Source organism: Macaca fascicularis, chromosome 1, assembly GCF_037993035.2.
Source record: "Macaca fascicularis isolate 582-1 chromosome 1, T2T-MFA8v1.1".
NCBI lineage: Eukaryota > Metazoa > Chordata > Mammalia > Primates > Cercopithecidae > Macaca > Macaca fascicularis.
The window spans coordinates 209,765,990-209,782,391 of NC_088375.1; the positions used below are offsets into that span (position 1 = coordinate 209,765,990).

At 46.7% G+C, this 16,402-nt stretch overlaps 1 protein-coding gene across 10 annotated transcripts in view; it reads left to right on the forward strand.

The window, feature by feature from the left end:
• Positions 1–16,402, forward strand: part of LOC102136135 (RH-like protein) — a 66,336-nt gene that overhangs the window by 35,295 nt on the left and 14,639 nt on the right. For 6 of the 10 annotated variants that reach the window (XM_005544405.5, XM_005544399.5, XM_005544398.5 and 3 more), the window contains 4 exons: positions 1,360–1,507; positions 2,579–2,745; positions 4,690–4,827; positions 7,973–8,106. In XM_005544405.5, the coding sequence (XP_005544462.3) occupies positions 1,360–1,507; positions 2,579–2,745; positions 4,690–4,827; positions 7,973–8,106 (587 nt within the window). Of the gene's footprint in view, positions 1–1,359; positions 1,508–2,578; positions 2,746–4,689; positions 4,828–7,972; positions 8,107–9,020; positions 9,191–16,402 lie in introns of all 10 variants that reach the window. The other 4 variants (XM_005544397.5, XM_005544401.5, XM_015440633.4 and 1 more) reach the window with 4 other exon arrangements.

Here is a 16,402-nt window from a genome sequence, read left to right on the forward strand (position 1 = left end):
AGATTACAGGCAAGCGTCACCACACCTGGCTAATTTTTGTATTTTTAGTAGAGACAGGGTTTTGCCATGTTGGCCAGACTGGTCTCGAACTCCTGACCTCAGGTGATCCACCCACCTCAGCCTCCCAAAGTGCTTGGATTACAGGTGTGAGCCACCACACCCAGCCTGACTTGCATTTTAACAGGGTCACTCTGCCTGCTGTGTGGAGAACACTCCACAGGGAGACGGGTGGAAATGAGGAGACCAGTTAGGAGGTTATTGTAACAATTTGGGGTAGTGGTGATGGTGGCTTAAACCAAGATGGGGTCAGTGGGAAATGGTGCTAAAAATCCTGCCAATTCTGGGTATTTTTAGAAGGCACAGCTGACAGCCTTCACCAGTAGCCCACTAAGTTATTAAGCATTACTAAAGTGTGATAGTCGTGATGCAAAATTAGAATATATCTAGAATGTACCAAAGACTTTAGTTTGGTATTATAAGAAGTCTGGCTACTTCATGTTGCAAATTTTATATCACTCATCACTCCCTGCAGAGTTAAAATTCTGCTGAGAAGTAGGAATCAGTGAGGTGCATGTCTTTGTGGGTTTTTGGCACACCTAAGCGAACCTTGGTCAAAAGTATATAAGAGCTACTGATAGGCTGGGCCGCTGGGTGTGGTGGCTCCTGCCTGTAATCCCAGCAGTTTGGAAGGGAAGGATCTCTTGAGGTCAGGAGTTCGAGACCAGCCTGAGCAACATAGGGAGATTTCATCTTTACACAAAATTTAAAAATTGGCCAGGCATGGTTGTGCATTCCTGTAGTCCCAGCTACTCAGGAGGCTGAGGTGGGAGGATCACTTGAGGCTGGGAGTTGGAGGCTGCAGTGAGCTGTGACCACACCACTGCACTCCAGCATGGGCAATGGTGCAAGACTATGTCTCAAAAAAAAAAAAAAAAAAAAAGCCTGGGCGCAGTGGCTCATACCTGTAAACTCAACATTTTGGGAGGCTGAGGCAGGTGGATCGCCTGAGGTCGGGAGTTCAAGACCAGCCTGGCAAACACGGTGAAAGCCCATCTCTACTAAAAATACAAAATTAGCCCAGCATGGTGGCACATGCCTGTAATCCCAGCTACTAGGGAAGCTGAGGCAGGAGAATCGCGTGAACCTGGGAGCCGGTGGTTCCAGTGAGCCGAGATCGCACCATTGCACTCCAGCCTGGGCAAAGCCTGCTGGGTTGGGCTGGGTAAGCTCTGAACACCAGTCTCGTGGCTTCAAGTCACACCTCCTAAGTGAAGCTCTGAACTTTCTCCAAGGACCGTCAGGGCCTGCCCGTGGGCAGAGGATGCCGACACTCACTGCTCTTGCTGGGTTTTATTGCAGATAGACTACGGCATGAACATGATGCACATCCACGTGTTCGCGGCCTATTTTGGGCTGACTGTGGCCTGGTGCCTGCCAAAGCCTCTACCCAAGGGAACAGAGGATAAATATCAGACAACAACGAGCCCCAGTTTGTTTGCCATGCTGGGTAAGGACAAGGTGGGGTGAGTGGTCTAATACTTGGGCTGAGCAGAATGGCTCAGAAAAGGCTCTGGCTGAAAAATCTCCCTCCTTTACCAACTTCCCCTTGGTGTCTGAAGCCCTTCCGTCATGATTCATTTCTTTGAGTAGTGTTTGCTAAATTCATACCTTTGAGTCAAGCATTTGCTTTTAGGGACCTCTCTTCATTAATACCCACTAGAAAGGAGACACTCATTATGTGTGAGTTTAAATAAGTTTATCCAAATCCTTTGTTCTCAACTGAAAGGAGGGAATTGGACAAGTGAAGAAAGTAGGGCCCAGGGGTGAAGGAACAAGGGTGGGAATAGTAATAATGTTGTACTTTGAAAATCTGTGAAAATGATGAACTTAGACTGCTGGGAGAGGCTTATAGAAAATCGGGCAGTGAGCTTGATAATAGGCAAAGGACTATCAGGCCACGGGGTCAAATTAAAGCAGCACATTCATTAAAATAATAGTAATAATAAGCATTTGGGCCAGGTGCGGTGGCTCAAGCCTGTAATCCCAGCACTTTGGGAGGCCAAGGCGGGTGAATCGCCTGAGGTCAGGAGTTTGAGACCAGCCTGTCTAACAGGGCGAAACCCCGTTTCTACTAAAAATACAAACAAATTTGCTGGGCGTGGTGGCACACGCCTGTAATAGCAGCTACCTGGGAGGCTGAGGCAGGAGAATCTCTTGAATCCAGGCGGCAGAGGTTGCAGTGAGCCAAGATCGCGCCACTGCACTCCAGCCTGGGTGACAGAGCAAGACTCCATCTCAATTAAAAATAAATAAAAATAAGCATTTGACCATCACAGACCAGGTTCAGGAAGCATGGGGTACGCAGACTTCAACCCTCTTGGCCTTTGTTTCCTTGTCTATAAAATATGGTTAACTGGTATCAGCTTGAGAGCTTGGAAGGAAGATGTGACTTGCCCATCTAGCTCTAAGTGACAAGGCTGAGACTCTCCAGCCCTAGGATTCTCATCCAAAAGCCCTCAAGGCTCAGACCTTTGGAGCAGGAGTGTGGTTCTCACCAACCACCCTCTCTGGCCCCCAGGCACCCTCTTCTTGTGGATGTTCTGGCCAACTTTCAACTCTGCTCTGCTGCTAAATCCAATCGAAAGGAAGAATGCCGTGTTCAGCACCTACTATGCTCTAGCAGTCAGCGCGGTTACAGCCATCTCAGTGTCATCCTTGGCTCACCCCCGAGGGAAGATCAACATGGTGAGGAGGGCGCTGCCCTTGGGCAGCACTTGGGTCTAACAGGACTAACGTATTTATGCCCCTTCCCACCCCAGGGCCAGCGTGGGTTGGGAGAGGGCATGCCAGGTGGTGGAGCCATGTCTGCCTCTACAGCGGAGCTCTAGGAAGAACGCTGGGTGGTCACAGTGGGCCTGGGACTCAGGAGACTGTCCAGTGATCAAAGGCTTTCTGGGGGTAGTGGTTAAATCCATCCATGCTAACATGAAACACACCTGAGTTTGAACCTCGTTTCTGCTAGTTGCTAAAGCCAGTCACCGTAAGCGAGAGTCAGCAGCAACAGACTAGACTAGAAATCGCCAGCCTCTCTCTTCCTCACAACAAATTTCAAGAATGGAACCATCAGAATCAGAAGTAGAGAAGTATATGACACTAACCATGTGGCCCTGGTCAAGCCACTTCAACCTTTTGAGTCTCAATGGCTTCATCTGTAAAGGGGGAATTAAGAAATGGTGCATGTTGGCCGGGCGCGGTGGCTCAAGCCTGTAATCCCAGCACTTTGGGAGGCCGAGACGGGTGGATCACGAGGTCAGGAGATCGAGACCATCCTGGCTAACACAATGAAACCCCGTCTCCACTAAAAATACAAAAAAATTAGCCGGGCGTGGTGGCGGCGCCTGTAGTCCCAGCTACTCGGGAGGCTGAGGCAGGAGAATGGCGGGAACCCGGGAGGCGGAGCTTGCAGTGAGCCGAGATCGCGCCACTGCACTCCAGCCTGGGCAAAAGAGCGAGACTCCGCCTCAAAAAAAAAAAAAAAAAAAAAAAAAAAAAGAAATGATGCATGTAAAGTGCTTAACGGGGAGTAAGTACTAGGCAAACATTAGCTGCTGCTGTTAATACAGACAGGAAATGGTGTGTGTGAGTCTTGTGGGCAAAGATGGGTGAGAGGGGAGACAAAACAGATTCTTGTGATGATGGGGGCAGGGGGTCCAGCCAGTGGTATTGGAGGGAAGTCTGGACAGACCAGTGGTGGGGCTGGGGTGGGAGGGGCTGGAGTGGAAAGAATGTGGCCACAGATGACAGCTTCACAGCAGAATTCAGTGCTAAGAGGAAGTGAGTGGCCATGAGTTCCATGGTGACAGCAAGTCTAAGACATCCAGCAAGACAGGAGTGGGTGTCAGCTCAGGGAAGCCCAGAGGTTAATCCTAGGTGAGAGCTAAGGGTGTTAGATGAGAGCAAGGCAAGGCTCCGGTTCTGGAGCAGTGAAGGACGTAGCAGAGCTATGACCCAGGAACAAGGCCCAGCTTATTGGAACTGGGCCCAGTCATACAGGGTGGCACAGGCACCACGTAGCCAATAATAATAATAAAAACAATAACAAGGATTTGTGTCTACTGGGCATTTATTCATGTTCTATGCCAGACACTGGGCTAAGAGCTTTATATGTGGAAACTCATTTAATCCTTACAATAACCTTATGAAGAAGGTACATCCAAAACCCCATTCTTCTAGGCCAGGTGCAGTGGCTCACACCTGTAATCCCAATATTTTGGGAGGCTGAGGCAGGAGGATTGGTTGAGGCCAGGAATTCAAGACCAGCCCAGGCAACATAGCGAGACCCTGTCTCTAAAATATAAAACAAAAACCCATTCTTCCCACTGCCCAGGGACACATCACTAATAAGTGCAATGGGTGCCAGGATGCTGAGCACCTGGACTTCCCAGCTCATTCCCTAAATGCTGCACAATCAAGGTAACTGTGCCCTGGGCCTAAGAGGCAGTAGTGTGCTGGCCCTCATGTCCATTGATGAAGGACATGTAGTTCCAACACAGGGGAGAGGTGGTTTCAGGATCAGCAAAGCAGGGAGGATGTTACAGGGTTGCCTTGTTCCCAGCGTGCTGGTCACTTGTAGCAAGATGGTGTTCTCTCTCTACCTTGCTTTCTTTACCCAAAGCTATTTCTTTGCAGACTTATATGCACAATGCAGCGTTGGCAGGAGGCGTGGCTGTGAGTGCCTCATGTCACGTGATCCATTCTCCTTGGATTGCCATGGTGCTGGGTCTTGTGGCTGGGCTGATCTCCTTCGGGGGAGCCAAGTGCCTGCCGGTAAGAGACTAGACAACTAACCCCCTCTGCTTTGGCTGAAGGCCAGCAGGGTGCTGGGACCTGATGGGCCACTATGCAGTGCACAGCTGCATTAGGCAGGTGTTGGTGCATTCTCATGTTGGCTTCAACACCTAGTGAGGGATCCACCCTGGCTCGGTGGTGCATTTGTTAGGATGCTGGGGAGCAGGTGACAGAACCCATTTGAGCTTGCTTGGGCATTGGGGAGAATTTGTTATAAGGCTACTGGGGTGTCACAGAACTCAAGGACAGGGACTGGAGTGTCGTGGGGAGCCCAGAAGCCCCTGTTTTACTTCTTTCTTTGCTTTTCCTGAATATCTGCTTTATTCTTACTCTATAGACCTGCTTCCTCCTCTTTCACCCCACATGGTGGGATATAGTTTTTGCTTCAAGAAAGCAGCCTGGTGGAATCTCTTGGCCCCAATCCCAAATTCTCTGGAGAAGGGGCTCTTTGGTTTAACTTGGATAATGTTGTCTTCAGCTGGGAGTGGGCACATCGTGCATACGTGGCTGCTGCTGGGGAACCGTGTAGATGATGTGAGAGGAGCAGCACCCGGAAGAGGGTGCTGGGCGGACGTCCAGGTCGTGTCCACTTCTGATTGTTTAATTCTTCTTCTAAGTGGATGGATCTTTCTTCAATACTCAGCAAATCCTGATCATTCCAGAATAATTCATTATAGCCAATTGGTTATAATGTGCTTCTCTAAGGTTATAATGTGTGTCCCTAAATATTTAGGGACAACAAATCTTCATGGGTTTGAAGACTTGATGGTGGAAAAAGGAGTATATATTTGAAGGCTGGATTTTGATGAACAGTGATTATTCAGGGAGTCCATTTCAACCTGAAATTAGGAAAAACTGGCCGGGCGCAGTGGCTCACGCCTGTAATCCCAGCACTTTGGGAGGCCGAGACGGGCAGATCGCCTGAGGTCAGGAGTTCAAGACCAGCCTGGTCAACATGGCGAAACCCATCTCTACTAAAAGTACAAAAATTAGCCAGGCATGGTGGCGGGCACCTGTCATCTTAGCTACTTGGGAGGCTGAGATGTGAGAATCACTTGAACCTGGGAGGCAGAGGTTGCAGTGAGCCGACATCGTGCCACTGCACTCCAGCCTGGACGACAGAGCAAGACTCTGTCTCAAAAAAAAAAAGTGTTTTATATACACATTGGAATATTATTTAGCCATAAAGAGAATGAAATCCTGTCATTTGCAGCAACGTGGATGGAACTGGAGGCCATTAAAAAATAAAATAAAATAAATAAGGAAAAACTGATCAATAGTTTGATTTGACCAAAACCAGGGCAAATCTGATTTTCATCTTTGCAAGGGGAGCAAATTTCTTTTATCTCCTCTGGCTTTGAAACCCTGAAATGAAAGGAGGAAAGGCAGAAAAAAGAACACATAGCAAGTTATCGTCAGGCTCAGTGCCCATCACATTCCCTGAGCCTGCTTCCTTGACTTCATCACTGGCAGGACTATTCAAAGATGATTCACTCATTCATCCATATATTCATTCATTCATCATTCCTTCATTCAACACATACGTTTTAACATTCATCCTGCTTTTCAAGCTATAGTTTAGTGAGGGAAATGGATAAACACAATACAGTGTGAGAACAGTTGCAGGGCACATCTAAGCTAGCCCGGGGTGGGTCCGGAAATGCTTCCCGGAGCAGAGGAAACAGTTGACAGCCAAGTGTTGACAGATAAGTAGTATTAGCCAGGGAGAGACATGGGGAATGTATTCCAGGCAGAAGGAACAATGTGTATTAAAGGTTATTGGTAAGAAGAGTGTGTGGCCCAACCAGGAAACAGACATTCTAAAGGCATAGGGTCCACCCAGGAGCATGGTGGACCCAGATCCCTGAAAGATGGGAGGTGCTCAGGCACACTTCCTGGGCTAGTTGAGGAGTCTGGATTTTTATTCTTTTTTTTTTTTTTTTTTTTTTTTTTGAGATGGAGTCTAGTTCTGTCACCCAGGCAGAAGTGGCACAATCTTGGCTCACTGAAGCCTCCACCTCCTGGGTTCAAGTGATTCTCCTACCTCAGCCTCCTGAGTAGCTGGGATTACAGGTGCCCAACACCACGCCTGGCTAATTTTCATGTGTGTATGTATGTGTGTGTGTGTTTGCTGTTGTTGTTGTTTTTTGAGATGGTGTCTCCCTCTGTTGCCCAGGCTGAAGTGCAGTGGTGCGATCTTGGCTCACTGCAAGCTCCGCCTCCTGGGTTCACGCCATTCTCCTGCCTCAGCCTCCCGAGTAGCTGGGACTACAGGTGTCCACCACCATGCCCAGCTAATTTTTTGTGTTTTAGTAGAGACAAGGTTTTGCCATGTTGGACATGCTGGTCTTGAACTCCCAACTTCAGGTGATCCGCCCACTTCGGCCTCCCAAAGTGGTGGGATTACAGGCTTGAGCCACCACGGCCGACCTGGATTTTTATTCTGAAGACTAATGGGGATTCTAAGGAAGGAACCAGCCTGATAGAATATGCATTTGTGTCCACATCTGCTGGCTCACGGCTGTGTGGGAGGCTGAGTGATGGGGAGGAAGGATTACTGAATGGGGATCTGGAGGTGTGGCCTCATGCTTTGTTTCTAACCAGCTGTGTTGTCTTTGGAATGGTGCTTAAATTTGGGCTAGACCAGTGGGTCTCGGTCACCGCCCAGGGGACATCTGACAATGTCTGGAGGCATTCTTGGTTGACATAGTGGGGTGGGGGCTACTACTGGCAGCTAGTGGGGAGAGACCAGGGATGCTGCTTAACATCCCACAGTGCACAGGGCAGCCCCCATCACAAGGAACTATCAGCTGAAACTGTGCATAGTGCCTACACTGGACCCTTGCTACTGAAAGTGTGGCCCGTGGACCAGCAGCATTGGCATCACCTGGGACCTTGTTAGAAATGCTCTTAGACCCCACTCCACATCCACTAAAGCCCACTGTTCATTTCAACAAACTCCCCGATGATGTGAGTGCACATTCAATCTGAGAAGGGCTTCTTTGAGGTGAGCCTTAGTGCCCATCCCCCTTTGGTGGCCCCAGATGCCAAGGGTGTGTGAAAGGGGTGGGTAGGGAATGTGGGTCTCACCTGCCAATCTGCTTATATTAACACTTGTCCACAGGTGTGTTTTAACCGAGTGCTGGGGATTCACGAGAGCCACAGCATGCACTACACCTTCGGCTTGCCGGCTCTGCTTGGAGAGATCACCTACATTGTGCTGATGGCGCTTCGTGTCGTCTGGGCCAGCAGTAACATGTGGGTCACTGGGCTTACCCGCCATCCCCGTAACACTCCCCTCCAACTCAGGAAGAAATGTGCGCAGAGTCCTTAGCTGGGGCGTGTGCATTCAGGGCCAGGTGCTCAGTTGGCTTCAGTAAATGCTTGTTGGCTGATTTATTCAGAAATTCTGCCCAGCCCCTACCTTGGATAGATTTATCACCTCTCCAGGCCACCTCTTCTTTCCAAATAGAGCAGCCTAGGTGTAGAACAAAGGCGCGAAATCTGAGACCCCACAAAGACAGAGCAGGTCAAATAGGCCCAAGCCAATTAAGACTGTGGTTCAGGTCATGATGCAGAGCTTTGCTGTGGACCTGCTCCCACTGCGTACTAGCTGGGCATGCGGCTTAACCTTTCTCGGCCTCAGTCACCCCATTGTAAATGGAGATAATGATACTGTCTCCGCTCATAGGGCTGTTGGGATGCTACTGGATTTAATAAGCGAATGCAGGAACATGCTAAGCACAGCCCGTCCCTGAGGCCCAGAGAGGGGTGGACCTTGGCTGAGGTCTCACTGTGAGGTGGGAATGTGGGCCTCCAGACCAGAGGGAGGTCCTATGGCCCCTAGACAGTGGACAGCAATGGTCAGTTTGACACACCAGAGCCCTGGCCATTACCTCCTGGATGTTGTGTGAATATTTTCTGGACATGGCTTATATAAAATGAAAAAGTGAATTGGGTGCAATATAGGGATGGATTTTTAAAGATGAACTGATAGCCTGATGATAATCATATTCACTGATAACATTTACTACTGTTATTGACTGCTTTATAAGTGTTGAGCATTAGGCTAAAAACCATTATATGCGTTTTCTCCTTGAATTCTCACAACTGCCTACTGAGGTATTCTCAGACTCTAAGAAATGATATTTAGGAGAAGTTATCTGCCCAAGATCACTGGGTTGGAACCTGGCTGTAAAAATGGCTGAAGCAGGTGATGAGGAGCTGATGTGTTTGGAGGTGTCTCAGAGAAATCATGGAGGTGCTGGGGTTCCTTCTGGTTCTTGGATGCCTTATACAGAGACAACCGTAGCCCCAAATTATAGGGATCACATAACAGTGGGTGAGACATCCTTGCTTGGGGTGAGGAGGGGATGACCTGTGTGAAGCAAGGCGCCTCTGTCATGGGTTCCAGTGATGTGTCTGCCACTGTCTTAATAACTGTGCAATTCTAAGCAGAAGCTTTCCTCCCTCTGGGCCTGAGAGTTCCCCTCTGTAAGATGAGGACTTGACCTAGCAAGGTCCCACTCGGATGCCTGTAGAGAACAGGCAGGGGAGGTTAGAAAAAAAAAAGCCCGTGAAGGAAGGGAGCTCTTCAGCTCGCACCCACCATCACAGTGCAGGGACCCAGGCTCAGTGTTGCCAGATCCAATGACTTCTCAAGAGAAGCTTGAAATCTAGAGTTTTGCATGTGCTCTCCCAAGTACTGGCAGAAAATTCAAGATTGTTAGTAACACTGTGTGGCTAAATTCTGCTTGTGGGCTGTCTAGATCCCCAATTCTATGATTCTGTGGTTCTCTGGAAGCATTGGTTCTCCACAGCGCCTGCGTCACCTGGAAGCTTGTTAGAAATGCAAGCCCTACCTGTGGCCCCACCTCAGACCTACCCAATCAGAAATCTGGGGGTGGGACCTAGCAGTTCATGTTTTAACAAGCCTCACAGGTATTCTCTTGCAAGCTCAAGTTTTAGAACCACTTACCTATAGCCAAAAAAGAAAAAACCAATCAGTGGTTTGCTGGTAAAGGATTAACTTAACAACTGGCTCTCCAAGAAGATAAAGCCTTGATTGGTAACACTTGCAATTTCTATGGTACAAACGCTTCCCACATGACTGAGTTCAAGCTGTCAAGGAGACATCACTGCACATGGACTTGGGAAGAGATGAGAACAATCAGCCCACTGAGCCTATGGGAACTGGCTCCAGCACATCTCTGCAAGTCAACTCTCATCAGGGTGAGTGAGTTGAGGACCAAGAAGCAGTTATCCTCTTGTCTTTGCAGGACCCAGGCAAAGGGAAGGGCATAGTGACTGATGATCTCTCATCCAGAGGCCTTTGGTCTGCTGAGAGTAAAATGTGTGGGCTTCACCAGGCGTGAAGCCAGCCTTGCAGCCTTAGTCATGGTACTCAAATTCTCTAAATCTCAGTTTTCTATCTGTAAAATGAGAAAATAAGACCTGTGTCACAGGGTTGCTGTGCAGATTTAGCAACAGAACATAGCCCCTTTCTCTATGATGAGTGATGCTGCATCAGTATGAGGACATCTCTATGTAATGGAAAGATGGAGAGAGGATTAAGGGCAAAGTCAGAACACTTAATAGGAACTGTGGATTAGCTACTTGGTGGCATTGGGCAAGTCAGTTAACTTTGTATTAATTCCACAAACAATATTTCCCAATTTCCTATTCAGATGAGCATATGTGATTGAGTCAGATGCTGTGATCAGAGCCAGGATGGAGCATTTCTCACAAACTGTGGGATTTTTAAGTGATGGGAAGGCACACTGAAATGGCATTGAATCATGCGGTGCAGATATTCTTTTTCAATTCTCAATCCTCTGATTACATCAGGGAGAAAAGAAAGTCCCCACTTAGGCTGAGAATCTCTGTACCCTTCTAGCTCTTGTTAACCACTCTTTTGAATAGCAGAGAAAACCTCAGGCTGCCATATCTGGGAGAGATTTTAGCAACATTTTGTTTTCATTATATCTCTTTTTACAGCTACCTCCCATTTCCCTTCCATTTTAAGCTAGTAACACAGTTTTCTTTTAAATTCATTTATTTAAATGTAAAAATAAGTCTATTTGGAGAAAAAAAATTTAAATAGCATCTCTGGAATGCCAATATGGCTAAATTCATGAATGTTGTCCTCAAATGCTGAAATCTGGGAAGCATCTGGCCAAGCTTTGTGGACAGGCCTGCCTAGTTTGAATCCCAAGAGCCGCCCATTCCAAGCCACAAAACATTGGAATTCTTGGTTCACTTCCCTAACCTGAACTTGCCCTCTGTGAAATAGGGACACTAATAGCTCACTCACAGGGCTGCTATGAGGACGTGTGTTGAGTGAGGTCTGGCCAGGGAAGACCCCGTGCAGGGAGACTGTTATCATGGTGATGGATTTCTGCTTCATTCATTTCTTTTTCCAGGCAGCATCATATAGAATGAGTTGTGGGGTGGCAGTCAGCAGATTTGGGTTTATCCTTTATTCTGCCACTTATTACTTAAAAAACAACAAAAAACAACCCCAACTTATATAGTATAAGCTATATCCAGAAAAGTACAGATATCATACAAGTACCATTTGATGAATCTTCTGATATCCCTACATAACCAACACCCAGAACCTCTTCATGCCTCATTCTAGGATAACCACTAACCTGACTTCTAACAGCATCAGTCAGTTTTTGTCTGTTTTTGTACATTATATATGTGATGGTTTGAATGTGTCCCCCAAATTTCATGTGCTGGAAACTTAATCCTTCAATTCATATGTTGGTGGTATTTGGAGGAAGGGCCTTTGGGAGGTAATTAGGATTAGACAAGCTCATGGGGTGAGGAATGATGGGACTGGTGACTAATAAGAAGAGAAAGAGAAATCTGAGCTGGCATGCTCTTGCCCTCTCACCGTGTGATGACTTCTCCATGTTACGATACAGCAAGAAGGCCCTCACCAGATGGTGACACCATGCTTTTGGACTTCCCGGCCTCCAGAACTGTGAGCTAAATAAATTTATTTTCTTTATAATCGCCCAGTTTGATATTTTGTCATAGCAACAGAAAATGGACGAAGAAAGAAAGTTAATGCAAGAAGTAGAGTTTTTGCTGTAACAGATTCCCAAAAATGTAGAAGTGGCTTTGGAACTGGGTGATGGGAATAGGTTGGAAGAGTTTTGAGCAGGCTAGAAAAAGCCTGTATTGTGAAGAATGGAGCTTAGGCCAGGCATGGTGGCTCAAGCTTGTAATCCCAGTGCTTTGGGAGGCTGAAGCAGGAGGATCACCTGAGGTCAGGAGTTCGAGACCAGCCTGGCTAACATGGTGAAACCCCGTTTCTACTAAAAATACAAAAAATTAGCTGAGCGTGGTGGTGCACACCTGTAATCCCAGCTATTCAGGAGGCTGAAGCAGGAGAATCATTTGAACCCGGGAGGCAGAGATTGCAGTGAGCTGAGATCGTGCCATTGCACTCCAGCTTGGGCAACAAGAGTGAAACTCCATCTCAAAAAAAAAAAAAGAAAGAAAGAATGGAGCATTAAAGACAGTTCTGCAGTTCTGGTGAGGGCTTAAAAGAAGACCCCAGAACTAGGGAAAGTCTGGAACTTCTTACTGGTTACTTAAGTCACTGAGATCAGAATGCTGATAGAAATGTGACTGGTAAAGGCCATTCTGATGAGGTCTCAGATGGAACTGAAGAACCACGTGTTGGAAACTGGAGCAAAGGTCATCCTTTTTATAAAGAAGCAAAGATCTTAGCTGAACTTCATCTGTGCCAGAGTGATTTATGGAAGGCAGAAAATTGTGTAGGTCAGCCATGTTGTAGAGAATGAAAGAACATTTTCAGCTGAGAAAACAAAGTGAGGATGTGACCAAGCTACCGATTCATAAGAAAATTAGTACACATAGAACAAAGCCAGAGGCCGTTCATCAGGACAAGGGAGAAAAACTCCAAAGGCATTTCAGAGATCTTCAAGGCTGCCCCTCCTGTTACTGGCCCAGAGTTTTAAGAGGGCAGAATGGTTTGGAATGACCAACTGCTGCCCAGGCTGCCTTGGTCTCTGCTCCCCACATTCTGGTGCAGCATTCCTCAGCCATCCCAGCTGTGGCTCAAGTGGCCCCAGGTGTGATGTGGAAGGTAAAAGTCATAAACCTTGGCAGCATCCACATGGCACTAATTTTGAAGGTGTGCAGAATGCAAAAGCTGAGGGGGCATTGCCTTCTTCCACCTTCAAAGGATGCTATGAACAGCCACCACAGAGAGCCCCCTAGCAGAGCAGTGTCTAGTGGAGCTACAAGGGTGGGGCCACTGCCAATTCCCCAGAACGGGAGAGCTATCATAGTGCAATGCCAGCTTGAGAGAACTGCAGGCATGAGACTCCAACCTGTGAGAACTGCAGCATGGGCAGAGCCCAGCAAAACCACAGGGGCAGGGCTCCCCAAAGCTTCGGGGGTCCAAATTTCATAGTGTGCCCAGGAGGTGGCACATAGAGTAAAAGATCATTCTGAAGGTTTAAGGTTTAATGTTGTTTTCTATGTTGGGTTTTGTACTTTCTTGGAACCAGTTACCCTTTTTTCTTTGCCTCTTTTTCCTTTTAGAATGGGAATGTCTGTCCTATGCCTGTTCCACTGTTGTATTTTGGAAGTAGATAACTTGTTTTGATTTTACAGGCTCACAGCCAGAGGGAATCTCCCATAATGAATTGTACCTTAAGTCTCACCCACATCTGATTTAGATGAGACCATGGACTTTGGACTTTTGAGTTGGTGCTGGAACAAGTTAAGACTCTGGGGGTTGTCTAAATGTGGTGTTTCATGCCTGTAATCCCAGTGATTTGGGAGGCCGAGGTGGGAGGATTGCTTGAGCCCAGGAGTTCAAGACCAGCCTGGGCAACATAGTGAGACCTGTCTCTGCAAAAAAATAAAAATAAAAAAATTAGCCAGGCATTGTGGCATGTGCCTGTAGTTCTAGCTACTTAGGAAGCTGAGGTGAGAGGATCACTTGAGCCCAGGAGTTTGAGGCTGCGGTGAGCTATGGTCCTGCCACTGCATTCCAGCCAGGGCAACAGAGTGAGATTCTGTCTCTACAAATAAAATTAAATAAACGTAGCTGGATATGGTGGCACACATCTGTGGTCCTAGCTACTCAGGAGGCTGAGACAGGAGAATTACTTGAGCCCAGGAGTTTGAGGCTGCAGTGAGCTATGATCATGCCACTGCATTCCAACCTGGATGATAGAGTGAAATCCCATCTCTAAAAAAAAAACTTTGGGGCTATTGAGATGAATTTTGCATGTGAGAAGGACATGCATTTTGGGGGCTGGGGCAGAATGCTCTGGTTTGAATGCATCCCTCAAATTTCATGTGTTGGAAACTTAATTTCTAAATTCATGTGTTGATGAAATTGGAGGTGAGGTCTTTGGGAGGTAACTAGGATTAGATAAAGTTATCAGGGTGGGGCCCCTATGATGAGACTGGTGGCTTACAAGAGGAAGAGAGACCTGAGCTGACATGCTCTTGCCCTCTTGCCATGTGATACCCTCTGCCATGTTATGGCACAAGAAGAAGGTCCTCAACAGATGCCAGCAGCATGCTCTTGGACTTCCCAGCCTCCAGAACCATGAGCTATATATACTTATTTTATAAATTACCCATTCTGTGGTATTCTGTTATAGCAACAGAAAATGAACTGAGATAATATACATGGAATCATACAGTAAGTCTGTGCTTTTGTATGCTTTTTTACTCAACATTGTAGTTGTGAGATTTGTCCAGGTTGTTAAGCATTGCTGTACCCTTTTTCCACTGGGATATAGTGTTGTGTTATGCTTGGGTCTTAATTTATAAAGGTGACTGAGTGACATTTTCTTCTAGTATTATTGGAAGGAAAGTTTTGTTGTTCACAGTTCCCCTGTAAATAAGTGGCAGAACACATCATGCAGGGCCACACAAAACTGTATCACCCAGGGACCAGACAGCAGAAGGAGAGGGGGAACTGGGACTACACCTTTATGAAAAAGAGTGGTGGGAAAGTAACTGGGTGAGGGCATCCACTAATGGCCAGGAAGTGAAAACACTTATGTTGGAGTTTGTAGCTGAGGGGTTTATGAATTTCCCATGCCTGAGAAAGCTGACTTGCAAGAAAATGAGATAAACAACTTTGGCCATTAGTGTGGCCCCGTGATAAATGAATGCCAAGTAGACAAACAGAGAATCTGAGAAAAGATAGTTGGAACAAGTGTGCCATTGTGTGAATACAGCAGAATTTATTTATCCATTATTGAGGAAGATTGGGTAGTTTCCAGTTTGGAGCTATTAGGAATATTCTAATATTGCTCCTATGAACATTCTAGCACTTTTATTTTTGGAACACACGAATGCACTTCCATTGATTATATGCCTAGAAGTGAAATTGTTGAATTATACAGTGTTCACACAGTCAGCTTTAGTGGCTACTGCTAAACAATTTTCTCTAGTAGTTTGTGCCAATCTAATCCCCAGTAGTATATACAGAAGCTCCTTTTACTCCACATTTTGCCAACACTTGGTGTTTTCCTGCTTTATGATTAGTCATTTAGGAATCAAACCTGTTGCTTAAATTTTGCTATCTCTAATAACTAACTAAATGGAGCACTTTTCATCTGATTTTGGACAGTTGAATATCTTTTCTTGTGAAATGTCTATTCAAGTTAGTTTGCCCATTTTCTATGGTGGTGTTTGGTCTTTTCTTATTGATTTGTAGGAATTTCTTACGTATCCTGAATATGAATCCCACTTTGTGGGTTACCTTTCTCCTTCTTTCTTTCTTTTTGAAAAGGAGTCTCCCTCTGTCACCCAGGCTGGGATGCAGTGGCGCTAGCTCACTGCAACCTCTTCCTCCCAGGTTCAAGCAATTCTCATGCTTCAGCCTCTTGAGTAGCTTAGATTACAGGCACATGCCACCATGCCCAGCTAACTTTTGTATAGACTAAATAATTTTTGGTAGAAACAGAGTTTTGCCATGTTGGCCAGGCTGATCTTGAACTCTTGGCCTCAACTTTGGCCCACCTTGGCCTCCCAGAGTCCCAGGATTACAGGTGTGAGCCACCGTGCCCAGCCCACCTTTTACTTTCTTAATGGTGTCTTTTGAACAAGAGAGACTCTTAATTTTAATATAGTCCAATTTATCATTGTTCCCTTTATGTTTAGTTCTTTTATGTCCTGTTTAAGAATTTTTGCAGCTGGCGTGGTGGCTCATGCCTGTAATTCCAGCACTTTGGGAGACTGAGGCGGGCAGATCACGAGGTCAAGAGATCAAGATCATCCTGGCCAACATGGTGAAACCCCATCCCTACTAAATATACAAAAAATTAGCCGGGCATGGTGGCTGACTCATGCCTATAGTCTCAGCTACTTGGGAGGCTGAGGCAGGAGAATAGCTTGAACTTGGGAGGCAGAGGTTGCAGTGAGCTGAGATCACGCCACTGCACTCCAGCCTGGTGACAGAGCAAGACTCACAACTCAAAAAAAAAAAAAAGAAATTTTGCAAGGTCATGCAGATGTCCCCCTGAATTTTTTCGAAAAATCA